At 35.1% G+C, this 26,373-nt stretch overlaps 1 protein-coding gene and 1 pseudogene across 7 annotated transcripts in view; one reads left to right on the forward strand and one right to left on the reverse strand.

Annotated features, from left to right (window-relative positions):
- The window catches only part of HYCC2 (hyccin PI4KA lipid kinase complex subunit 2), a 91,612-nt gene that overhangs the window by 39,173 nt on the left and 26,066 nt on the right, over window positions 1–26,373 (reverse strand). For 3 of the 7 annotated variants that reach the window (XM_086719249.1, XM_086719252.1, XM_086719248.1), the window contains exons 3-6: window positions 20,493–20,592; window positions 6,886–6,970; window positions 5,648–5,749; window positions 1,051–1,230 (exon numbers count right to left, since the gene is read on the reverse strand). In XM_086719249.1, coding sequence (XP_086575375.1) covers window positions 1,051–1,230; window positions 5,648–5,749; window positions 6,886–6,936 — 333 coding nt within the window. In that variant the 5' untranslated portion in view covers window positions 6,937–6,970; window positions 20,493–20,592. Of the gene's footprint in view, window positions 1–1,050; window positions 1,231–4,849; window positions 4,906–5,647; window positions 5,750–6,885; window positions 6,973–7,323; window positions 7,449–20,492; window positions 20,593–26,373 lie in introns of those variants that run through there. The other 4 variants (XM_086719250.1, XM_086719251.1, XM_025935139.2 and 1 more) reach the window with 3 other exon arrangements.
- LOC112866672 (small ribosomal subunit protein eS27-like pseudogene) lies at window positions 7,222–7,527 on the forward strand (annotated as a pseudogene).

The raw sequence follows: 26,373 nt of genomic DNA on the forward strand, positions 1-26,373 counted from the left end.
TAGTATGTGGATTCTCCTAATTGTTTTTTTGTTTTTAAGATTTTATTTTTAAGCAATCTCTAAACCCAATGTGGGGCTCAAACTCACAACCCCAAGATCAAGAGTTGTATGCTGTACCAACTGAAACAGCCAGGCACGCCTCTCCTAATTGTTTTTAATCCTGTTAACAATGTTTTATTTCTGTTTTACAGATGAAGCAACTGAAGTCAAGATATTAAGTAACCTGACCAAATTTAAAACAGCAAACAAATGGCAGGGCCTAGTTTTAAATAAAATACAAATGATTTCAAAGGCCATACTCCTTTCTTCAGATATACATTCCAGGGATAGAAATGTTTTCTAATGATCTTTTAAGGGATAATACTTTGAGGGTTGAACATTGGTATAGAAAAATATTTATTTACAGTGAAACTCAATGTTTTGTGAGGTACTTTACCCTTGTTGGGATGACCACTGGGTGTTATATGTAAGTGATGAATCACTAAAGTCTACTCCTGATATCATTATTACACTATATATTAACTAACTTGGATTTAAATTTGAAAAATTAATATGGAAAAAAAATTTTATTATGTGGAGTGCTTGTTTACAATGAATACTAAATACAAAGGATATCTTCAAAGAGCAAGAATTTCAATACCAAAGTCCTAACTGGACACTGTGGGGAAAAAAAAACCCAGAATAATGTTTAAGATACTTAAGAATTTCTTAGAAGAATTTCAAACAATACGGTGTCAAGTATATAATATTTTATCAAATGATTATTCAAAATAAATTTCAAAAATTTTAAATGGAGCACATTCATAAACATTGGTCAAATAAAGTAATTTAAAGATAAGTCACAAAATATTAACAATGCTATCAATTATAATATTTTCACCTATTTTATAAAATGCATTATTGGCAATAATTTATTAAGACTCTCATAAATTCAAATAAATTACTCAGTAGACCTTTCAATTTATTTTTTTAATAAATATTCTTTAAGTATTACTTCAGAAGATTTTTACAAAATACTTAAAGTTTCCCAAACTATCTTTTTCAACTTACCAAATTGTAAATTCCTAACAGAAGTGCTTCAATGCAGCCATTACTCTGTCTGTCTCGGCTAACTGTAAGCCGTAAATAAACCCACATCAATTCCGGCAAGAACTGCAGTGTGAACCTCTTAAGTCGAACTTCAGAGCTACGATAGAGCTCAAATAGCTGGTGGCAGACAGGCTCCAGAAGCTAAAAGGAAAATAAAGTACATTAGCTATTTCTATTCATTTGCTGTAACTGTGTTTTTTTTTAAGCACATATACTTGTGTAATATTTAAAAAATAAATTTTCAGTATTAATTTTTGCATATTTTGAATCAATGTGTCCTAAACCTTAATCTCTACCTATGCACAGAGACTATATATTAAACTGACCAATTTACTAACTTTAAGTATTTTGTGCCCATATAATATGAATTTATTTTTCAATACACTAATCCGTTAACTTTGTTAGATAATTATTTAACCAATGTACTACATTTATATTAAGTTTCCTTTTCTATTATTATCAGCCCTTACTATCCTCCACTTTAAAAAGTTTCTATTGAAAGAAAATAACTTCAAATGCTCTTGTTGGAAATAAACTTTAAATCTCAACTTAGATTATGATTTAAATAAAATTATATACTACTCAGTAGACAAAGGGATTTTGCAATATATAATTGGATATCCAAAATGTTAGCTAATATTTTACATACATACAAGTAAAACAAATGAATTACTTTTATGTTTTAAGACTGACTTAAATTCTACTAATTATATTTAAGATTTTGAAAATATAGGAATAGCTTTTTTAGTGTTAAATTTTTCATATGATATCACACAATAGGACTTATGAAGATCTTTATCACCTTGAAAACTAAAGAAAATGAGCAGGTTAAATAAACCTCTCCCTTTTTCCTAATCAGGTACTGCCAATCTAAAACGGTTTTGTTCAAATAACTATAGACCACACAAAACTGGGTATGATTTTAAAATGCAAATAACACATTGACAAGAAACTATAAAAAATGTCTAAATTAAAATTTAATACTAGCTTTAAAATGAGTCATTCAGTATTTATATGCTACCTTCTTTTCTGAATGATTAAATAATGCATATACATTTGGAAATCTGTTTGAATGAAGTTATATAGGTCTGTAATAACCTAACCGTCTAGAATAAGTCACTACTTTCAGGATTGCAAATCAAAAATCAACAAACCCAATGTTAACTGTACAGTTAATATATTTAGATGAGCTAAGCTTAGCTCTTAGGGAATGACTGTAAAGCTAAAAAAGTTCACACACATGTACACCCTCGTGTCTAGTAACTACTAGGCCCATTATGTGAAATCACTGTCATAATATTTACAATCTTCAAAAAATTTAAATTCTCCCCTTAAACAGAAGTCTAGACTAGTCAGACAATTTGCTCAAAGTCACAGAAGTTAGTGGTGGAGGAAGACACTTAAAATTCAGGTCTTCGAACACCAAGTTGATGCTTCCACTATCCCACATTTCTTATACTAGAATGAAGGTTGAGAGTAGGAGGTGAGGATTATTTAACTACAAATAGTATATTCCGTGTAGTGTCAATAATGAAGTAATAAATTTCTGAAAATAGTCAACTGCTGGTATCTTTTTAAAGTACTGACAAAAAAGCTCTTTTGGGGAATTAAAGATTGCTGCTCTCATAAGTGTATTTATTAAAAATATATATCCATGTTTTAAATCTGTTTTCCTCTTTAGTCAAAGACTCCAGAATTGCTGTCTCTCAATTTTATTTGCCATGGTACAATTATGATTCGTTTCTGTTATAAAGACCTTAACTTCCCTTCCTCAGTAGCAAGAACCACAATGGCATGTAAGAGACTACATTTTAACTAAGCATAGCAAAGAAATACAGAGTTGTCAAAATTTTTACTCTGCTTTTTTTAAAAATGGGGAGGAGGAGGAGTTTGGTCAGAAATCAATGATGAAGGAATGAGGAGGGATAACTGCAGGAGCAATCTTTGAGGTGGCCAGAGAATGTGATCCAGGCCTAAGTACAAGAGACACTTTGATACCACCTGAGACACTTCATCCACTGAACAGCAGAAAAGGCAAAAGAATGTAGGTGGAAAAGCTGGTAGAGTGGTAGATAGGAAGGGGAAAATATGAGAGTTCCCAATTATCTTCTTTTTTAAGGACACAGAAAGCAAGCTGGAGATGAGGAAAAGGAGAGTAAGAGTATGAGGAAAGAGAAGGTGTAAAATGCAGTGGGACAGTGTACCAAGAAAGTAAAGCAAGAATGCAAGGCAGTATTATGTGACCTTGAGCCTTTTAGTCCTGCATTTAAAGTGGAGAAAGTCAACAAAACTGTGTTCTGCAAGTATGTTCTGCTGCTCAGGTACAGGCCTGAAGAAGATGGATGGCTGGATTTTTTCCAGTGTTGAGATTTTCCCCCAAAGAAAAAGAACTAATGAATGGAATGAGAAGCAAAGGAGCTAAGAATGTTTGCAAGGAAATGACCTATGAAAATTTAGCTGGGTAAAGAGAGAAGTGAGCCATGTGAAGGAAGAAGGAAAGGGAATCAAATCATGAAAAAGTGATAGGGTTAACATAACGATTAGATGGAGGTCTTCCTGAAGGGGAAGAACTGCAAGAGTGACTACAGGATCAAGAACAAAGGAAATGAGGAAAATTAAGCAATATGTTTGGTGTAGAAATCTCTAGAACAAAGGAAATGAGAAATAAAGCAATATGTTTGGTGTAGAGATTAAAATTTCAGCTGCAGTACAGGTTGGCCATGATATGTAATACTAAACTAGGAAATACACTTTCTTAAGAACTTTTAAGGTCTTTAAAGCAAAACTGTAAGATCACCGTAAGCTTCAATTAATATTATATGTGGCATGTGACGATTTTCTGAAATAATTTCCTGTTAACTAAGTAAAACAGTTATGTTTCAGAATACAATAAAATCAGGACTAAAAGGGGCCTCCTTCTATAACTGAAATCCAGAATTAGTTTGAGATTCTATAGAGCTCTACATTCTGCTTTTCTGAAATATGACCACATGGTTAGAACCTTATAACCTGACAGGAGAAAAGATGGAAAGACAGCTCTGCTCTGGCAACTGGTTGATTATAATGACTACTGTTGAGTTTTATCTCTCAAGCTGTAATTTTCCAATTCTACCTATGATAAGGTCTCATACATTATTATGAAGTATTACAATATAAAGTAATGTGAATAGCTTTTTTTAATGTCAGAGCTTCTAAAGTATAAAAAAGGAAACCAATCCTTTTTATATACTTGTGAGTGTTAATGAAAATGATAGCATTTTAGAATCTCATTTTGTGTTTCACTATTCTTCTAATCAATATTTACTAAGTGTTCATTATGTACATGATAATATACTAGATTCTAGGGAAGTAACAAATACAGACTATATGACCACTGCTCATGAAGAGCTTACAATGTAAAGAGAAAGCATAAAACAAATTTTAATAAGCAAAGCTTAAATGTTAAGACAGTGCAAAACAAGGGGTAGGAAATAACACACATTCATTATTCAAACAGAATTTTGAAAACTCCTAACCAAAAAGGATATGAATATATATACATTACTACACCTAAAGTTATAAAACATAAATACACAGCAAGAGAAAAAGAAGCAAATGAATCCTGCAATTGCTGCTATAAACAGCAACAGATGCAAGCCTAACTGAGAGCCAATCCAAGTTTAGGAGATAGTAAAGAAAGAGGTCAATAAAGCAAGCTTTTAGTGGTAGGACAAAAATTAAGATGCACTTTAAATTAAGCTGCTGGTTAGGAGATGATTACCTGAACTTCTTCAAACTCACTCCAGTACACAGCAGAGGCACTCTTGGAGGCTGTATCTGGGAAGATAAGAAGCTACTTTCCTGTGTGTTCCTTTCATTTTCATTTTATAGCATACATGAATCCAGTGGTGATAAAACTATATGTCATACTATTGTGTTAATGGAAAGATAATGTGTGTATTTTGCATAAATTAACATATAGATTCAACAGCTGAATTTTTTTTTCCTTCTTCTATCACAAAGCTGAATAAAAGGAAACTCTTACTCTAAGTTTATTGATCTTAACTATTTAGGCTAAATAGTGCTTTCTCCAATCATTTTCAAGCTAAATTTACTAGCAGCATCATTTCATGTTACCAGGTTGAGTTCACTGATCAGAGTAATATATACACTTCCACACTGTCAATAAAATAACAGCAAACACACTTAAAATAAAAAAAAGCTGAATCAGCGTAAGGCTAACATTTGGATTCTAGAAAAGGAAACATCCCAAACAGAAACAGAGAAAAGTTTCAAATTAATAAGTAATCTATTGAGATGATGGTCACTCAGATCAAGACTCAAAACATACAGTCCTCAACAGGAACAAATCTGTCAAAACATTTAAAAATATAAAGAGGGAAGGGAAAGGGAAAGCCAAAGCAACTATCAGAATGAAAAATAGTAGAAAGAAAGTTTTCCAGTTCCATAAGAAGGATTTTAAAAAAGAGGAGGGAAAACTACAAAACTTACATATGTGTTTTAGTACACATATTTCACTTTACTATGTTGAAATTATTTTTCTTATAAGCTTTCCTACCTCATTATTCGAATCTTGAATAACTTTATAGAGGGCTGGGACCAGTGTTTTTTTCCGGTGTAAAGTTGCTGCATAATTGGTGATCTGAGTGTCAGGTAACGCCTAAAAGAAACATCAAAGGAAATCAAAAGCAAACTTGGTATTTGGGAAGTCAGGAAATATATTTTACCTCAGTTTCTCTTGAAAAGATTTATGATAGAGTCAATTAAGAAAAGTAAAGATAATTAATACAAGAAATATCATTAGAGTTAATAAGACAAATTAAGTTAGGACGTTATAGTGTACAGTTCTTCTAACTAGTCAACCATGAAAAATTATTAGAAATCACACGTACCAAGATTTGCTGAAAAGGGTCACTTTAAACTAACCTACTCTAGGGGCGCTTGGGTGGCTCAGTCAGTTAAGCATCCGACTTCAGCTCAGATCATGATCTCACAGTCTGGGAGTTCGAGCCCCGCGTCGGGCTCTGTGCTGACAGCTCAGAGACTGGAGCCTGCTTTGGATTCTGTGTCTCCCTCTCTCTCTGCCCCTCCCCTACTCATGCTCTGTCTCTCTGTGTCTCAAAAATAAATAAAAACACTAAAACAACAACAAAAAAACCAACCTAGTCTAAAAAAAATAAGTATAGAATACACACACACACACACACATATAATTTAATAAGTTTTATTTATTTTGGGGGAGGGAAAGAGGGCACTTAGTGCAGAGCCTGATGTGGGTGGGGCTCAAACTCACGAACTGTGAGATCATGACCTGAGCTGAAATAAAGAGTTGGATGCTTAACCAACTGAGCCACACAGGCGCCCCTAGAATATATTTTTATTCTTGCATTTTATACTTATGAAACATTTATTTCTATTAGTGTTCAGAAGTTATAGTTTTAAATAAAATCAATGAATGATTTTTAATTACAGGAAATAAAAATATAAGACACAAATCCTATGTCTGTGCCTTATTAAAGCTTGGACGCTTCCCCTTTTTTATTAAATATATTTAAAAATGGATATATCCCCTCATCAATCCTAACAACTTTTTTATTTTTCCATATTACCTTCTAGCCATTATTCACCTTAGTGCCTTTTTAAAGAGTTACAATTACAGAAACACATTATTTCGTATTTTGCCATTTCCACTTCATATCATAACATTTGTTTCGGTTTCTCCAGAGCACATATTCACTGTTTGAATTATGGACATATAGAATCATATGATACATTCTTATCACCAATCCAATTTACCTTGAATTCTGATAACCATTCTTCCACAACACCACGTTCAGATCCCAGCATCTTCTTCTAACTTCTAGTCCTTTTTTTTTTTTATCTCTGAAAGAAAAAAAGCACCAAACTTGAAGATGGCATCATGTACTTAAAGGAACTACCAAAGGTAAAGGATGTGCACCTTTCACTAACAGAAAAACTAACCTTGTATATATTTTAGATAAGAAGGCTTACTTCTAGACTAGAGCTCAATTAAAACAAAACTTATTTTTAAGAAATAAATTCTATTTTCAGGGATATATTTGAAACTTCTTTTCCTAATACTTTTATATTTTCCCCAAGAAATATATTTCAAAGTGGCAAAAACAAGTTTATACTTCCTCACAAGAACATGCCCCTTGTGAAGGACCTCCTCCACCTGTCCTGGAAGAGAAGAGGAAGTACAAGAAGAAACACCTGGTGCAGAGCCCCAACTCCTACTTCATGGATGTGAAGTGCCCAGGATGCTACAAAATCACCACCATCTTTAGCCATGCACAAATGGTTGTTTTGTGTGTTGGCTGTTCCACTGTCCTCTGCCAGCCTACAGGAGGAAAAGCAAGGCTTATAGAAGGATGCTCCTTCAGACAGAAGCCCTTAAAGTACCCGGACTCAAGATGAGTAAGAAACTATTCCAATAAACAGATTTGTGATAAAACAAAACCAAAAAACAAGTTTACTGAGTAAAATCAAACTGCACATTACCCAAGACAAATGAATAGTCTATGCTTAGAACTTCTGCCAAATATACAATTGGAATTAAGTTACATTTCATACAACAAACCATGGGACAGATTATAAATGACAAATATAGAAAAGCTAGAAATCAAGGGTCATATATTCAGCACACTGATTATAAATATTTATACAAATAAGGGCTTTAAAGAAGGTAGATTTATATTTTTTCTATAATGGAGAAATATCCAAGTAGAAAAAGCAAGTTGTACAATTATGTGAACTATAATTCCATTAAAAAACTAAATAAAATGTGAAAAAAGCCTGGACGAATATATCCACTAAACTCTTTTAAGTGTTTACCTCTGAGGTAAGGAATACTGAGGATATTCTAATTATGTGTAACTCTTGAGTTACAGAAAAAAATTAAAACAGCCTATATTATTTTTAAAGTGAGAAAGACAATGAAAAGGTCTTGGATTTTAATTTAATTTAAAGGCTCAAAAAGTAAGAGCTAGGGGCACCTGGGTGGCTTAGTAGGTTAAGCGTCCAACTTCGGGAGAGGTCATGGTCTCACAGTTTGTTAGTTCAAGCCCTGCATAGGGCTCTTTGTTGTCTGCCCAGAGCCTGCTTTGGATCTTCTGTCTCCGCTTCTCTGCCCCTTCCCTGCTCACACTCTGTCTCTCTTTCAAAACTAAATAAGCACTGAAAAAAAGAAAAAAGTTAAGAACTAGAAAAAATAAAGAACTTCTTTGAGGGGAGAATAATGTCTTCAAAGCAACTGAAATAAGTTTCTTTTTTTTTTTTTTTTAACGTTTATTTATTTTTGAGACAGAGAGAGACAAAGCATGAACGGGAGAGGGTCAGAGAGAGGGAGACACAGAATCTGAAACAGGCTCCAGGCTCTGAGCTGTCAGCACAGAGCCCGACGCGGGGCTCGAACTCACAGACCGCGAGATCATGACCTGAGCTGAAGTCGGCCGCCCAACCGACTGAGCCACCCAGGCGCCCCTGAAATAAGTTTCTTTATTAAAAGATAGTATTTCCTAAAAGTGTGTCAAATTTCACATTAAATTTGTCCCTATAAAAAGGAATCAGATTTTCTAATTCTCCCCCTTCAATTCCAAAAGGACTTCCTAATGTCTCTCTATAATGCACTATATCAAGTACGATGTAAGGAAGGAGTATGAAGAGGAGTAAGACATTCCCCTTATTTTCAAATAGCAAATGCTGTTAGGAGTAAGGCATTTCCTTTACTTTCAAATAGCAAATGCTGTTAAGATAGACTGATGAATTTAGTCAAATAAATTTCTAGGGAAAAAATATAGTAGGAAAACCTAACAGATTAAAAAAAATCAATAACCAACATATGAATCTTTCTTGGACTCTGATTCAAACAAGTAAAAAGTGTATGATACAACTGGAGAAAGCAGAACACGACTGGTTATTTGATGATAAAATTAAGGAATTATCATAGGTTATTTTTATATTTGATAACTATTATAGTTAGGTTGGCTTTTTTTTGTTTTTTGTTTTAATACTGCTTGTTTCTTAAAGTTACATACTGAAATATTTACTGGTGAAATGTGTCAGAGACTTGCTTTAAAATAATCAGGGCAGGGGCACCTGGGTGGCTCAGTCAGCTGAGTGCCCAACTCTTGATTTCAGCTCAGTCATGGTCCCAGGGTCATGGGATTGAGCGCCACGTCAGGCTCGGTGCTGAGTATGGAGTCCGCTTGGGATCTTTCTCTCTCCCTCTGCCCCTCTCCCCCTGGTTGCGCTAGCGCTCTCTCTCTCAAAAATAAAAATAAATAAATAAATAATCAATCAATCAATCAATCAGGACAGGAGCAGAAGCAGGAGGAGTCAAAGAAGGAAAGCTAATTAGGTATAGATGAAATATGACTGGCTATGAATAACCATTCAAGCTGAATAACTGGTATATATGTTTTATTACACTAATATCATTACTTTATTATAAGTTTGAAATGTTCCATAATAAAATTTCAGAAAAAAAGGATTAATAAACACTACATAAAAAGATAAACACAATACCCATACATACACAATTTTGCAAATAATTTCTGGGAGTTCAGATCAACTAAAGCTCATTAATAGACATGGACACTCAAGTTACAAACTCTTGCTGAAGAAATAAGACTCTTAAAACATAACTTCACAGGGGAGCCTGGGTGGCTCAGTCGGCTAAACATCCGACTCTTGGTTTCAGCTCAGGTCATGATCGCCAGTCTGTGAGCTTGAGCCTCACAGTGGGATCTGTGCTGCTTGGAATTCTTGGTCTCTCGCTCTCTGTCCGTCTCCCATTTTTGCTGCCCCCCCCCTCGCTTGCTCTTTCTCAAAATAAATAAAAATTACACTATCAACAATAGCCAAAGTATGGAAAGAGCCCAAATGTCCATCGATGGATGAATGGATAAAGAAGATGTGGTGTATATATATAATGGAGTATTACTCGACAATCAAAAAGAATTAAATCTTACCATTTGCAACTACGTGGATGGAACTGGAGGGTATTTTGCTAAGTGAAATTAGTCAGAGAAAGCCAAAAATCATATGACTTCACTCATATGAGGACTTTAAGAGACAAAACAGATGAACATAAGGGAAGGGGAACAAAATAATATAAAAACAGGGAGGGGGACAAAACCGAAGAGACTCATAAATATGGAAAACAAAATGAGGGTTACTGGAGGGGTTGTGGGAGAGGGATGGGCTAAATGGGTAAGGGGCACTAAGGAATCTACTCCTGAAATCATCATTGCACTATATGCTAATTTGGATGTAAATTAAAATAAAAAACTAAAATAAATGAGGTCTAAATAATTAATTAAAAAAAAAAAACCTTCACAAAATATAGCACAGCCATACATCCAAATGACAATGGCCTTCAAAGAAGTAATTTTGTGAGGTTCCCACATTTATTATGATGATTGTTCATATCAATGTCAGAATTCCCTTTTTTCCTTTTAAACAACAGTTAAGTGGTACTACCTTTTGAAACCTTGTTCTTCACCTAAAAGTGGATTCCATGACAGAACTATGATTAATGTACCTCTGACTCTACATAAATTATACCTCAATAAAAAATGTTTATGAACAATTGTCTAAATACCCTAAGGTAGTTGCCTCTGAAAGCTGCTCAGAACTCCAGGAGACGACTTTAAAGCAAAGGCAAGATTTGGTCAGAAATTCATTGATCCATTCCATAAGTATTTCTTAAACACCAACAATGACAGCCATTATGCTAGGAGCTGGTAATACAATGATAAAACCAGATGGAAAGTCACTATAATGAAGCATTTATCTAGTACAGAAAACTAAATGCATTTTTGCAAAGAGATGAAGAATAAGAAGTCATGACACACAAAAGCATAATAAAAGGAACCTAACATTGATGAGGGAATCAAAGAAGACTTCTCTAAGGCAACAGTTAAGGTGAGATAACAAAGATCAGTAGAATTAAAGAATTAGGAAAAGAGCATTCTCGAAAGAGGGAACAGCGTATATAATGGCCCTGTGGCAAGAAGAAAACACAGGAAATCTGAAAGAAGATCCAAGTGACCAAAAAGCAAGGGACAAACGTTGAGGGTGTAGAAAGGTAGGCATGGCCCAGATGGTATAAATAGGAATTTACAGTCTGCCTTAAGCATAGAAAGTGACTAAGGATTTTAGGCAGATGGATTATAAGATTCAAAGTTTGAAAAGCTCACCTGGCTACAATGCAGAGAGAGGACTAGTATCCTTTTCACATCTAGCTACAAATTTCCCAATAGTATGAAGACTAAAGAAATTTCAGTCTTGCCACAGCATTTGCTCTTAGAATTCCTACCAAGTCTCTGGAAACTAAAATACCTGAACAGCTACTGAGAATAAAAATGTTTTTGGGGAGCCTGGGTGGCTCAGTCAGTTGAGTGACCAACTTCAGTTCAGGTCATGATCTCACGGTTTGTGAGTTCGAGCCCCACGTCAGGCTCTGTGCTGACAGGTCAGAGCCTGGAGCCTGCTTCTGATTCTGTGTATCCCTCTCTCTCTGCCCCTCCCCCACTCATGCTCTGTCTCTCTCTGTCTCAGAAATAAACATTAAAAAAATTTTTTAAAGAAATGTTTTTGACTTACAAAGCACCTGAAAAATAAGTAAGCTAGGTTACGTTTTTTTTTGGTTTTTTTTTGTTTTTTTTTTTTTTTTTTTTAAATAGGCTTCACGCCCAGCCTGGAGCCCAACACATGGCTTGAGCTCACAATCCTGAAATCAAGACCTGAACTGAGATTAAGTCAGACGCTTAACCAACTGAGCCACCCAGGTGCCCCAGGTTACATTTTTATTAAGCATCAAATTTAGTATATTAAAACAAAACCTACATTAGTTTCTTAGGAAATAATTTAAGTATAAATTCTAATATCTTCATCTTCCTTTAGTATTTCCTTTCCTCAAGTCTCTTATGAAGATATAAACAAAAGGGGCTGCTTTGTTAATATAATTTATAGCATCTTCTTCCTACCACTTTATCATTTCTAATGAGCTCAATGGACCACAAGATTAAGAAGAAAAACAGAATTTTACATCCTCTTTGAAGAGTACTCCAGAAAAGAAGGTAAATACTTCTGATATATTTATTACCATGTAAGGAAGAAATAATTTATTGTAGTGGTGACACCAAGGACTGATATCCAATAAACAAATTGTAACTTAAAAAAACTCCTGTATCTCTGTTGCCGGATTTCAACTGATTTTAATTTTTTATTTCCTGGAAAATTAAAAAGCGATTTCTGCCCTGCATATCAACTGTTATCTTTATAATTTTACAAATATATTTAGCTACAAATATGAATTAATGGTTGATAGTCAATTATTAAATAATGTTCAAATATTATAAATAGTATATGTATGTAAAGAAAAAAAAAAAAAGGAAATCCCAACTATCTGTCCTATCCATGAAGATTAAACAGAGTCAACCATCTGGTATTTATTTTTCTTTCAAATATATAATTATGTATATGCATGTTTATATATAAGTGCATGTATATAGTTTATAGTCACATGTTCATCAGATATAGTTTTCTACAATATGCTTTTTTCAGTTGCTAAAAATATGGAAGACCTATAGATCTCATTCTTTTTAACAGCCACAGAGCAATTAAGCCCAAAACTTACCATTTAATAGTTTACTTATAAACACATAGGTTGTTTTCAATTTTCCTATATTACAAAAAAAAAAATGCTGCAATGAACATCTTCATACTTATTTATGTATTTTCTGTTCTTTTCTGTAGTATCACTTGTAAAAACTGGATTTGAAATTTTAAGGTCACAGGATATAAATATTATTGATAGTATATCCAAATATAAACTCTCAAAACCATACTCCATCTTTTTTTTTTAATGTTTATTTTTGAGAAAGAGAGAGAAAGAGACAGGGCTCAAGGAGGAGAAGGGCAGAGAGAGAGGGAGATACAGAATCCAAAGCAGGTTCCAGGCTCTGAGCTGTCAGAGCAGAGCTCAATGCAAGGCTCGAACTCACATATTGTGAGATCATGACCTGAGCCAAAGTCAGACGTTTAACCAACTGAACCACCCAGGTGCCCCCAATCGTGTATTTTTAAAGCACATGACTGTCACATGTACAGAATAATTTCTCCCTACTCTACTTATAAAGCTAATACCTCAGCATGAAAATATCTAAATAAATCTAAATATAAAGGCTTTAATTTTCCTGCATTTATTAATATGATATACATGACTTTTAAAACTAAGATAATAAAAATTAGTATCAACATTCATACCTATTGCCAAAACATTAAAGATTTTATACACAAAATGCTGTAATGTATAAGATACCACGATATATGTTATTATATTTTAAAAATCACTCTGCTTGTTTAGTTAAGTGTGAATCTCCTAAAATTAGAAATGACATTTATAGTTTAAACAATCTGGAAGTTACTTTAGAATGTGATATGAGATTAAGATCTAACAAATGTTCTTCTCCTGACAGCTCTAAATTGTTCTAATATATTTTATGTCCAGTTTTTCCTCAGTTACTTGAAATGCTATTTTTGTCACATACAAAAAGTCTTACATACATTTGGAACTATTTCTGAGCTACTTTCCCATTAATTTTGCACCAGGACTATAATGTTTTAATTACTGTAGCTTAGTAAAAAATATTCCAAGTCCCTTCTTGTATAGAGATTCTTTTTCCTAAAAATGTGTTTATTATTGCCTGCTTCTTTCTTCCAGAGGAATATTAGAATTATATTGATAAGTTTCTTTCCTACACTCCATTCTCATAGGAGTTTACAAATTAATTCCAAATCACATCTCCACAACATTGAGTTAACCCATACAGAAGCATGGCATTGCTCTTTATTAAAAATCCTCTTCTATATATCTTAATATAAATTTTATTTTTTCTTCACGTAGGTCAACACATTTCCAATTAAGTTGATTCCTGTATGGTTTATATTATCTTGTGACTGTGGTTATTTTTCATTTTTTTTTTAAGTTTATTTATTTAGAGAGAGCTAGGGATGGGCAGAGAGAGAGAGAGAGAGAGAGAGAGAGAGAGAGAGAGAGAGAGAGAGAGAATGCCAAGCAGTCTCTGCAATGTCAGCGCAGAACCCAATGCGGGGCTCAATCCTAAGAACCATGAGATTGTGATCTGCACCGAAATCAAGAGTTGGATCCTTGACTGACTGAGTCACCCAGCAGCCCCTTCACTGTGTTTTCTAACTAGCTATTGTTACACAAAAATAAACTTTAAAAAGTCAAAATGAGCAACTTAAAAAAATTTTTTTTAATGTTTATTCATTTTTGAGAGGCAGAGAGAGACACGGCATGAGCCGGGAAGGGGCAGAGAGAGAGGGAGACACAGAATCTGAAGCAGCCTCCAGGCTCTGAGTTGTCAACACAGATCCTGATATGGGGCTCAAAACCACGAACCTTGAGATCATAACTTGAGCTGAAGTCAGACACTCAACTGACTGAGCCACTCAGGTGCCCCCAAAATGAAAAAGTTTTTAACATAAATATTTAAAATATAAAAATGGTTTAAATCCAGGTTTCTATGTTTTAGGAAAAATTTATAAACTAGTAAGTTATGTTTTTGCTAACTACAAGGGATTAGAAGATTTTTAAAATGTATGCTACTGCTTTATAGAAAAGGGCAAGGAAAAGCAACTAAAATTAATATTTTTTTCCAATTCTCTACAAAGAACATCAACTGGGGGCGCCTGGGTGGCACAGTCGGTTAAGTGTCCGACTTCAGCCACGTCACGATCTCGCGGTCCGTGAGTTCGAGCCCCGCGTCAGGCTCTGGGCTGATGGCTCAGAGCCTGGAGCCTGTTTCCGATTCTGTGTCTCCCTCTCTCTCTGCCCCTCCCCCGTTCATGCTCTGTCTCTCTCTGTCCCAAAAATAAATAAACGTTGAAAAAAAAAAACAAAAAACAAAAAACAAAGAACATCAACTGCTTTTAAAATAAAAAAGAAACCCAAATATTATTTTCAAAAAAACCCCACAAATCTTTTTATCTGATATATATTGCATCAGAATCCCTATTTGATATAGAGCCTGGAATACATATTTTAAAAAGCTCCCCAAATAATCCTTCAGAAAAAAAAAGAGAAAGTCTCACATTCAGGTTAAACTCATTATTTTAAATTCCTATCTAATCTCTTCTATAACAACAAATTTGTTTATCAAATCACTTTAGTTTCTACCAATACTATTTTTTTTTCTACCAATACTATTTTTAAAATGACTCCAAGGTAATACTTTTTTTTTTAACTTTTTTTTTCTTAGTGTTTATTTATATTTGAGACAGAGAGAGACAGAGCATGAATGGGGGAGGGGCAGAGAGAGAGGGAGACACAGAATAAGAAGCAGGCTCCAGGCTCTGAGCTGTCAGCACAGAACCCGACATGGGGCTTGAACTCACGAACCCGCAAAATCATGACCTGAGCCAAAGTCAGACGCCTAACCCATTGAGCCACCCAAGAGTCCACGTAATACTTTTAAATACAGAAATACAGTGGTGTTAATAATTAAAACCAAATACCACCATATTTTTTCAACTCTACAATACTACTCATTTTAAGACTATAATTTGTTCAGTAACAAATTTAAGTGGAAAATAAGAAACAAACCTTTATTAAAATGAAAAAATGTTTAACTAAAGGACAAGAACATAAGCTTATCCATATAATCACATATGACTTTTTAAATTATCCTTTATACTGGGGTGCCTGGGTGGCTCAGTCGGTTGAGCATCTGACTTCGGCTCAGGTCATGATCTTTTAGTTGATGAGTTTGAGCCCCGCATCAGGCTCTGTGCTGACAGCTCAGAGCCTGGACCCTGCTTCAGATTCTATGTCTCCCTCTCTCTCTGCCCCTCCCCTGCTCATTCTCTGTCTCTCTCTGTCTCAAAAATAAATAAACATTAAAAAAAATTTAAATTATGCTTTATGCTTCTGGACATCTTTGTTCTACTAGCCATAAGGCACACTCTCCCAGCCCTCTCTTTATGTCTGGATTAGACTCAGTTCAAATGTCACTTCCTCAGAGAAGCTCCCTCTACTTACTATATTTAAATTGGCTCCCCAAATTCCTCTTCCTTCCATCCCCTATCATTCTGTCCGTTTCCTTCACAGCAGTTAGCAAAATCATAATTATCTTATTTGTTTACTTATTATTGTCTGTCTTTCCCACTAGAATCCGTACTTCACAGAGAAGGTTCTATATCTCAAGTGTGAGGCACATAACAGGTACTCAAACATCTATTGATTTAGTTACTTATCTCATGAACTCAATTATTTAGCACCTGCAGTAATGACAGTTTTTATTTTTGGCCAAAACCTGAGATTTCTGCCTGCTTTTTCCATGTGATTAAGCTTAATAATTTTATTTTTCCAAATTAAATATGGTTGGAAGTTGATAGCTTCTTTAAAAAGCACCCAGAAACGTTTGACAGGTAGATATTCTCCCAAATGCATCAAACAGGAATATCAACCTTGTCCGGGTTTGAAATTAGAGACTGAGGGATCTGGCAAATTTTCTCTGAATTAATTGGCACATGTCAGGCAATCTTCAGCTGAGACCATTATTCACTGCAAAGCTATATTATACTGTGATATTTTATAGACATTTTAAGCAACAATTTACAGATGGAAACTCAATTAAAAACGTAACACAAAAATAACAAACATTAAAAAAATTTTTAATAAAAAAATTTACCTCAATATGGTGCTACTAGTATTAATTGAAATGATAAATGAATAAAGGAATTCACAAAGCTAAATTCTCAAAATACCAAATAAGGATGACTGTTGCTATTTCACAATTTACTTGCCTGGTAGCTGAAGTTTATTCAGTCAAGACATATCCTGATTTCAAAAATGTTAAAATGTAAAGAAAATTATCTTAAAAGTAAGGAAAAAGTAGGGGCGCCTGGGTGGCTCAGCCAAATGTCTGACTTCAGCTCAGGTCATGATCTCGCGGTTCATGGGTTCAAGCCCCGCTTCGGGCTCTGTGCTGACAGCATAGAGCCTGGAGCCTGCTTTGGATTCTGTGTCTACCTCTCTCTCTCTGCCCCTTCCCCACTCATGCTCTTTCTCTCTCTCTCTTTCTCAAAAATAAGTAAATGTTAAAACAAATTAAAAAAAAAAGTAAATTACTAGTGAGCCTATCAAGTATGAACATTGTATCAGTTGTTTTCTATAATTTATCTGATTAATAAAGCAGTAGAATCTAGTGGGTTAGAGCAGCAAATCAACTTTTTGCCTCAGAAACCCCTTTCACTCCTACATTTAAAAAGTTTATTAACTCATTTAAAAAAATAAGCCCATTACATGTTAACACAGTGGGGTTTTTTTGACATGTTTTAAAGTGAAATTTTATTTTTCCCGAACAAAAGCAAATTTGGTGAGAAGAGTAGTATTTGTTGTTTTACTTTTTTTTTTTTTGCAAATCTCATAATTACTTCCCCATTCAATCTGTTGCTGAAAAACTTTGCTGTGTATTCATCAGAGAATGACAATGAAGGCAGCAAATACTGTCTTAGTATTAATATAAAAAACAATTTTGACCTCACAAACCCACTTAAGGGATTACCAGGACCCACTCTGAGCACGGACTCTGGAGCCAGATTGTCTAAGTTTAAGGGTACTCACTTGCTACAGTGACCCCCTTATTAGCTTACTTAAACCTCTGTGCCTCATTTCTCTGGTTTCAAAAAGAAGGATAACAGCAGCACAGTACTTATTTCATATAATTATTGTATACTTAGAATAGTTCTTATCAGGGCACCTGGTGGCTTGATCCCATGGTTCATGAGTTTGAGCTCCACACTGGGCTCTGCACTAACAGCGTGGAGCCTGCTTGGGATTTCTTCTCTCTCCCTTCTCTCATCCCCTCCTCCACTTGTTCTCTATCTCTCTCTCAGAATAAATAAAAATAAACTTAAAAAAAAAAAGAATAATTCTTATCACAAGTAAACACTATAAATTTTTGCTACAAGTATTATATACTTAATTTTCCTGACACTATATATGGTACTATAAAATAATCTCTGTTATTCCCAACTAATAGATAAGAAAATTAATGTGTAAATTAGGTCAAATGACCCACACAAGGTAACACAGTTGAACTGGTAAAACTAGGATTTTAACTTAATGCCTATTCCAAAACCTATGGTTGAAAAATGTACCTTGTCCCCTTTCTTGTAGCTCATACTACTCCCCACAGCTTTCTATGTCCTGGCCATACTCTTAAGTTTTTCTATAACTTCATGTACCCCTTCACCCCAGGGATTCTTTCCAGCCTAGAATGCTGTCTTACTACTGCTATACAAATAGCTGCCTTCTTCCAATCCTGTTAGTCTCAGCAAGCCTTTCTTGACCACTTCATCTAAATAGCATCCCTTTCTCCCTTCTCTACTACTTTCCATTCCAACAAATATGGTTCATTTCCTTCCTAGAGCTTTGGATTTTATACCTGGCTTCTTAGATCTTATTACTTATTATCTATCTTCCCTATAAGATTATTAAGTTATATGAAAATGGTCTCTTTCTGTTTTGGTCACATTTGGGTATTCACTATATACTCAAAGCTAACAAACATACTATGGTATCTGGACTTAATGGCAGGTACTTCTGTGTATTTGTTGAATCAATGAACCACACTGCTTATATGACCTTGGACAAATCAATTAAATCCTTTGGGCTTTAGTTTTACTTACTATATCTAAAATCCTAAAAATATTCAAGTACCTTCATTTGAAAAACAGAATAGTGCTGGTTACAGAGAAATTTTGTAAATATGGATTTCCTAACTATTCTCAGTACCTTAGTATCTGGAGGTAGCTGTGAACGTAGTTATAAATGTACTAAAAGTTTTCCTTTTATTTAACCAGACAATGTATAATTCTGTAGATTTTTTCCACTGTATATTATACCCATCCCATTATCTGGTATATAGAAAGTATATTTAAAAGCAAAAATCAAGGGATGCCTGCCTGGCTCAGTAGGTAGAGCAGGAGACTCTTGATCGCGAGATCATGAGTTCAAGCCCCACGTGGGGTCTAGAGAGTACTTTAAAAAAATTAAAGTCTTAAAAGCAAAAATCAAGCTGATATTCCAGCATGCAGCTCAATTTGGGCCCATACTGCCTTACTTTCAGACTATCTAACAAAGTAAAAAGACATCACAGGAAATAATTATCTTTTTGATGGCCATGGTAATGGCAACCTTTATTAGCAAGCCCTGAATACAACATAATGAACAAAATAAGAAACTGCTGGAACGTGATCTGAAGGTCAATAACTACTTGCCAGGAAGCAAACTCACTGTACTCATCCAAGTACAATAAGCTTTCCATGGCCTACACAGGCAGAAATTGTGTCTTAGCTGACAGCATGTATCTTTTTTGGAAATTGTCAATTTATAAAGAATCAGATTATAAGAGGCAGTACAGCCTAATGGTTAGAGTATGGGGGTCTGGCTCTAGACTGCCTGAGTTCAAATTCCAGTTCCATGACCTACCAGCTATGCATCTGTGGAAAAATTACTCCACTAATTTATGGCCTCAAATTCCTCATTTATAAAAGGGAGATAATGTAAGTACCTATGTCAAAGTTTTGTTTTTTCGTTTTTTTAAGATTCAATAAGTTAACACATCAGTGAGAAAAACTAATTATGGTAACTGCTTTCTAGGGTTTACTGGATAAACAAAGCTATACAATTATCAGGGAAACATATGAAATCATAAAAAATGGTTTTTGCTACTGCAAATTTTCAAACTAGGCCAACTATAACAATATTTCAAGGTATAAATCTGAAATTTGAGTACTCAAGATGTGCATTTATTGTAAATATCAACTTCTCTAAAAAAAACCCTAAAGCTGCACCATTCAATATGGTAGCCACTAGCCACATATAGCTATTTAAATTAAATTAAAATAAAATAAAATAAACAAAAATAAAATTTAAAGACTCAATTCCTTAGTTGCACTAGCTACATTTCAAGTGCTCAGTAGCTACATGCAGCCATACTGGAGAACAGAGATAAAGAACACAGACATCATCACAGAAATTCTATTGGACAGCACTGATCTCAATGTAGTTACATAATACAATTATGATGAGTAAATTCAATTATTCAGTAACTGTAAAGATTTAGGCAACAAGAAGGTAAAAAGATACAACTACTAAAAACTATTAAAAAGTATTTCAAAAGTAAAACTCAAAGGCAGTAATTAAGATGTGATTATTTCAAGTCTCTTAGGTAAAATTGCTAAATAAATAGAAGCTACCCACCAAAGATGACCAAAAATTCCAACATGTCTAATTGTATGGAAAAATTCTTTAACTTTTAAAAAGTTAAATTTCATAATTTTACCTCTGTTCTAAGATCAGTTTTCTAAAGGAGGAGGTGGCATAGGAATGCGGCAGAATTCAAGTGTGGAATTCATTTGTTGAGACTTCAATATTTTCCAGCTCTATAAAAATAAAAATTAAAAAACTGAAATATTAAGATAATATTCTCATGAAATAAAAAACAATTTTGATAAAGCATTTATAATACAATTTATCTATTTTTAAAAATAATTAGGGATTAAAAAGCTTTCTATAATGACCAGCATACACTTGTATACCATCATTAAACCAAATTTTAAAAATAGCAGGGGCGCCTGGGTGGCTCAGTCGGTTAAGCACCCGACTTCAGCTCAGGTCATGATCTCGCGGTCCGTGAGTTCGAGCCCCGCGTCGGGCTCTGTGCTGACAGCTCAGAGCCTTGAGCCTGTTTTGGATTCTGTGTCTCCCTCTCTCTGACCCTCCCCCATTCATGCTCTGTCTCTCTCTGTCTCCAAAATAAATAAACATTAAAAAAAATTTTTTTTTTTTTTAAATAGCAGATTTAGAGAAATGAAGTTTGAGTTTTAGTTTCAAATTTCCCATTAATTACCTGTAAGACCTTGAGGAGCTGACTTAAATATTAGGGAGTTTCACTTGAATAATCTATAAAAATCAGTCCTTTTCAGTCAAAAATTCCATTAATCCAACTTTTGGAACACATTACAGTGATATCTCTCTCTCTCACACACACACACACACACACACACACACACACACACAATCATTAAAATTTCAATATGCAGTATATCATCAACCTTAAATAATAAGTATCAATGGCTATATCATCATTTTGGATGAGTTTCACAGAACTGAAAATTTTATCATTTTTAAAAACACAGGAAATGCTATTACTTGAAGTTTTGGTACAAAAACATATTAAAATTATTTTGATCAGTGAGAAAACTTTTCAAATTGCTAAAAGTATACTTTCCTCTGAAAGTAGAAGCTATTTTTAAGTAGCTGCTGACCACATTATACTCTACCACTTTGATTCAAAATCGTATCACAACTTTAAAATCTAAAACACCAAAAAAAACTTAACATTTTAAAATATGTTCATAAACAAAATATGATTTAAAAAATACAAATAAGACCACAATAAAATTCTCTTGGAGTAAAGTTATATGATCATTGCCAAGTCTCTGATGTTTTTCAAACTAAAGATGTGTCAGAGCCTCCCAATCCAACCATAGCAGCTGACTTTTTATCTCTTATGTATTGACTATCACGTAAGATTTTCATTTCATGAGTTCTGCAGTGGGTGAAAAACCTTGATGAGGACTAAGAGAAAACGTCTGGAAAGATACGCAAGAAATGGTCATACTTTGGGAAGGGTCATTTGATGTCAAGGAAACTCTCTTTTTGTACCTTGGGAATTTTGAGCCACCAAGACAATTGCCAGATTTTGAAGCAGTATAAGCAGGCTGACTTGAGAGCTATACTGGGAATCTCTGTAGAGATGACTCTCCAACAATCTTTCAGGGTTAAGGATACAGGTACTCACTAGGTTCTCAATTTAAGGGGCAAAAACAAACAAGCAAACAAACAAACAAACAAACAAACAAAAAAACCAACACGGCGATGGATAGGAAACCTGAGTTTTATTAAACTTTAGCACAGCTTCAGAACAATTCAACTCCTGATAGATAAATTGGAAGTAATAAGCCCCTCAGCCACTTGAGCAACAGAAAAAAAAAAAAAAGGGTGGGGGACCCTGTCAGGGAGGTAACACTGTTTGAAGCCTCTATGGTTCTTTCATATACAAGGTCTAGCACACAATCAAAAATTACTAAATATACTAAGTGACAAAAACATGACCAATAATTAAGAGAAAACTAGATCCACACATGATCCAACAATAAAGTTCACACACAAGGACAACTATTTAAAATAATTCTGGGGGTGCCTGGGTGGCTTAGTCAGTTGAGCATCTGGCTCTTGGTTTCAGCTCAGGTCATGATCTCCTGGTTCATGGATTCAGGCTCATGTCGGGCTCCATGATGACAGTACAGAGTCTGCTTGGGATTCTCTCTCTCTCTCTGCCCCTTCCCCTCTCGCGCGTGCTCTCCCTCTCTCTCAAAATAAATAAACTTAAAAAAGGTAGTGTTATAGCAGAATACTATTAAAACATACAATAATTCTGAATAAGGTACTAGAGCAAAAAATCAACAAAACTGATGAGGTAGAAAATTTCACCAATGAATTAGGATATAAAAAAAATGTAAATTCTAAAACTGAAAAATACAATATATATGAAATTAAGAACTCAATATATTAGTTTTATAGCAAACTGGACACAGCAGACCATAGGATTAGAAGGTAAGGGGCGCCTGGGTGGCTCAGTCGGTTAAGCGTCCGACTTCAGCTCAGGTCACGATCTCACGATCCATAAGTTCGAGCCCCGCGTCGGGCTCTGGGCTGATGGCTCAGAGCCTGGAGCCTGCTTCCGATTCTGTGTCTCCCTCTCTCTCTGCCCCTCCCCCGTTCATGCTCTGTCTCTGTCTCAAAAATAAACGTTTAAAAAAAAAAAAAAAAAAAAAAGAAGGTAAGTCAGTAAAAAATACCAAACTATAACATGAGAAAGAAAGTAGGAAAGAAGAAAGAAGACTAGAAGAGAGGGGAAAAGTTGGAGGAAAGGCTTAAGATAAATGGAAGATATGCTCAAAATGTCAATATACATACAATCAAGGTTCCAGACAAGAGCAGAAACAGATATAAGCAATATTCAAAGAATATCAGTTTTACAAAACTGATGAAAGAAATCAATTCAGGGATTCAAGACACTCTGCCAACTCCAAGCAGAATATACTCAAAGAACACCATACCCAGGAAATCATCATCAAACTATAAAATGAATGAGTGAAAAAAGAAAAAATTCATATAAAAAGCATAGAAAAAAATTCAGCTGACCTTCAAAGAAACAGTAAGATTGACAGCAAATTTCTCAACGGAAACAAAAGAAACCAGTATATAACAGAATGATAGTTAAAAGGACAAAAGAAAATAACTGCCAATCTAGAATATAGTAAATATCCTTTACATAACCAGCAAAAATATCCTTTGAAAATTAAGGTAGAGGCACCTAGGTGGCTCAGTCAGTTAAAGCATCTGACTTTGGCTCAGGTCATGATCTTGCAGTTTCATGAGTTCAAGCCCCCTGACTGGCCTCTGTGCTGACGGTATGGAACCTGCTTGGGATTCTCTGTCTTCCTCTCTCTCTGCTCCTCCCCCACTCATGCTGTCTCTGTCTCTCTCAAAATAAATAAATCAACTTAAAAAAAAAATCAAGCATGATGCTTGTTTTAAAAACTAAGGTGGAGGAGGAACACCTGGGTGGTCAGTTGGGTTAAGCATTCGAGTCTTGGTTTCAGCTCAGATCATGAGCTCTCGGTTCATGTGTTCAATGGAGCCCCATGTTGGGTTCTGGGCTGACAATGCAGAGCCTGCTTGGGTTTTTTTTTCTCCCTTTCCCTCTCTCTCTGCCTGCCCCTCCCCGGTACACACGCACATGTACATGGACTTTTTCTCAAAATAAATAAACATTAAAAAAAAAAAACTTTAGGGGCGCCTGGGTGGCGCAGTCGGTTAAGCGTCCGACTTCAGCCAGGTCACGATCTCGCGGTCCGTGAGTTCGAGCCCCGCGTCGGGCTCTGGGCTGATGGCTCAGAGCCTGGAGCCTGTTTCCGATTCTGTGTCTCCCTCTCTCTCTGCCCCTCCCCCATTCATGCTCTGTCTCTCTCTGTCCCAAAAATAAATAAACGTTGAAAAAAAAAATTAAAAAAAACAAAACAAAACAAAAAAAAAACTTTAAAGTATTAAGGTGGAGGAGAGGACTCTGGGAAGATGACAGAGTTAAGAGCACCAGGAGTCTATCAGCATCTAGACAACAATCATACCTGCAGAATCTGTTTTGGAACTCTGAAGTCTACTGAATGCTTAAAACTTCCATGGAAAGACCTGTGGTTTTTATTTTAATTGTGATTAATTTTGGTCAATTTCAGCTCTCAGCACAGCAATAGCTACCCATCCCCCACCCTGAGCCACATAGCAAGGAGCAAAGCACGTTTCTATAGCAGCTTGCAGGAGCCAGGATGGGCAAATAGATCTCTGGCCAACAAATATCAAATATTTGTGCTCTGATTGCTGACTGCTGCTTCTGATCATGGAGGTACAGAAAAAGAGCTGGGCAACCATTGTTGTCCCATCTCCCCTCATTGTTGTAAGCCTCACTCCTCCCACTAACGTGACTTCCAGGGGACTTAATGGCCTGTTCCCATATTCCCCCCCCACCTCCATTTTTCTCTTTTTCCCCTTTTGGGAGCCAGACATTGGAGACCAAGACAAAAACAACTGCATATGAAGGGAAAAATAGAAAGTGATCATGCATGCCCAGAATATACACAGAAAAGACATTAAGTTTACATCTTAGGCTGACCCTTGGCACAGAGATAGCTTATAACAAACAACAAAATAAAAACAAAAACAAGGTGGGAGGGACAAAAAAGGATGGAAAACCCTAAGGAAGGACAAAAATCTGATTTCCAGAGTTTCACATTGTTATATTAAGATGTCTAGCATTCAACAACAACAACAACAAAAACCACACAAGGTGTGTGAAGAAACAGGGAAGAGTGGCCCATTCAAAGAAAAACTGTTCCTGAAGAAGACCTGATGGCAGATATATTAGACAAAGGCTTTAAAACAACTGTCTTAAAGGTATTTAAGGAACTAAGGAATATGTGGAGAAAGTTAAGAAAATGAGATATGAATAAAATGGAAATATAAAGAGAAAAACTAAAACAAAACCAAAAAAAATTCTGCAGCTGAAAAATACAAAAACTGAAATGAAAATTTCACTTCTGGGATACACAGGCACATGTGAGTAGGCAGAAGAAAGAAAGTAAACTTCAAGGTAGGACAATGAAAATTATCCTGTCTGAAAAACACAAAAAGACTGAAGAAAATAAACAGAGGTCAAAGGGACCTATCTACCAACAAGTAGATCAAGATATGCATTGTGTAAGTCCTATAAGGAGAAGAGAGGGAAAGAGGTAGAGAAAATATTTATGTATGTATGTATGTATGTATGTATGTATGTATGTATTCATTCATTCATTGTTTAAAAAAACTTTTAATTTTAGAGAGAGAGAACAGGAGCAAGAGAGAGGGGAGAGGAGGGAGAGAGAGATGGAGGGGGAGAGGGGAGGATAGGGAGAGGAGGGGGGTGGGGAGAGAATCTTAAGCGGAACCAATGTGGGGCTTAATCCCATGACCCTGGGATTGTGACCTGAGCCAAAATCAAGATTAGATGCTCAACTGACTGAGCCACCCAGGCACCCCAGTAAAGAAAATATTTAAAGAAATAATGGCTGAAAACATCCTAAATTTGATGAAAGACATGAATATAAACATCCAGGAAGTCCAGTGAACTCCAAGTAAGAGGAACTCAAAGAGACCCACACTGAGACACATTATAATCAAGCTGCTGAAAGACAAAGAGGATCTTGAAAACAGTAAGACAGAAGTGAGCTCAGATACAAAGGAACCCTCAATAAGACTATAAGCAGATTTCTCATAAGAAATTTTAAAGCCCAGAAGGCAGTTGGCTGATATATTCTAAGTGCTAAAAGAAAAAAAACTGGCAACCAAGAATCCTACATCTGACAAAACTATTCTTCAAAAGTGAGACAAGAAATAAGACATTCCCAGATTAAAAAAAAAAAAAAAAGCTAAGGGAGAGTTCACTACCACTAGACATGTCTTACAAGAGATGCTCAAGGGAATCCTACAAAATGAAATAAAAAGACACTAGACAATAAACTCAAAGCTGTGTGAAGGAATAAAAATCTCAGCAAAGGCAAATA

This window comes from Puma concolor, chromosome C1 (assembly GCF_028749965.1).
Source record: "Puma concolor isolate L17-30 chromosome C1, mPumCon1.1.hap2, whole genome shotgun sequence".
Classification (NCBI taxonomy): domain Eukaryota; kingdom Metazoa; phylum Chordata; class Mammalia; order Carnivora; family Felidae; genus Puma; species Puma concolor.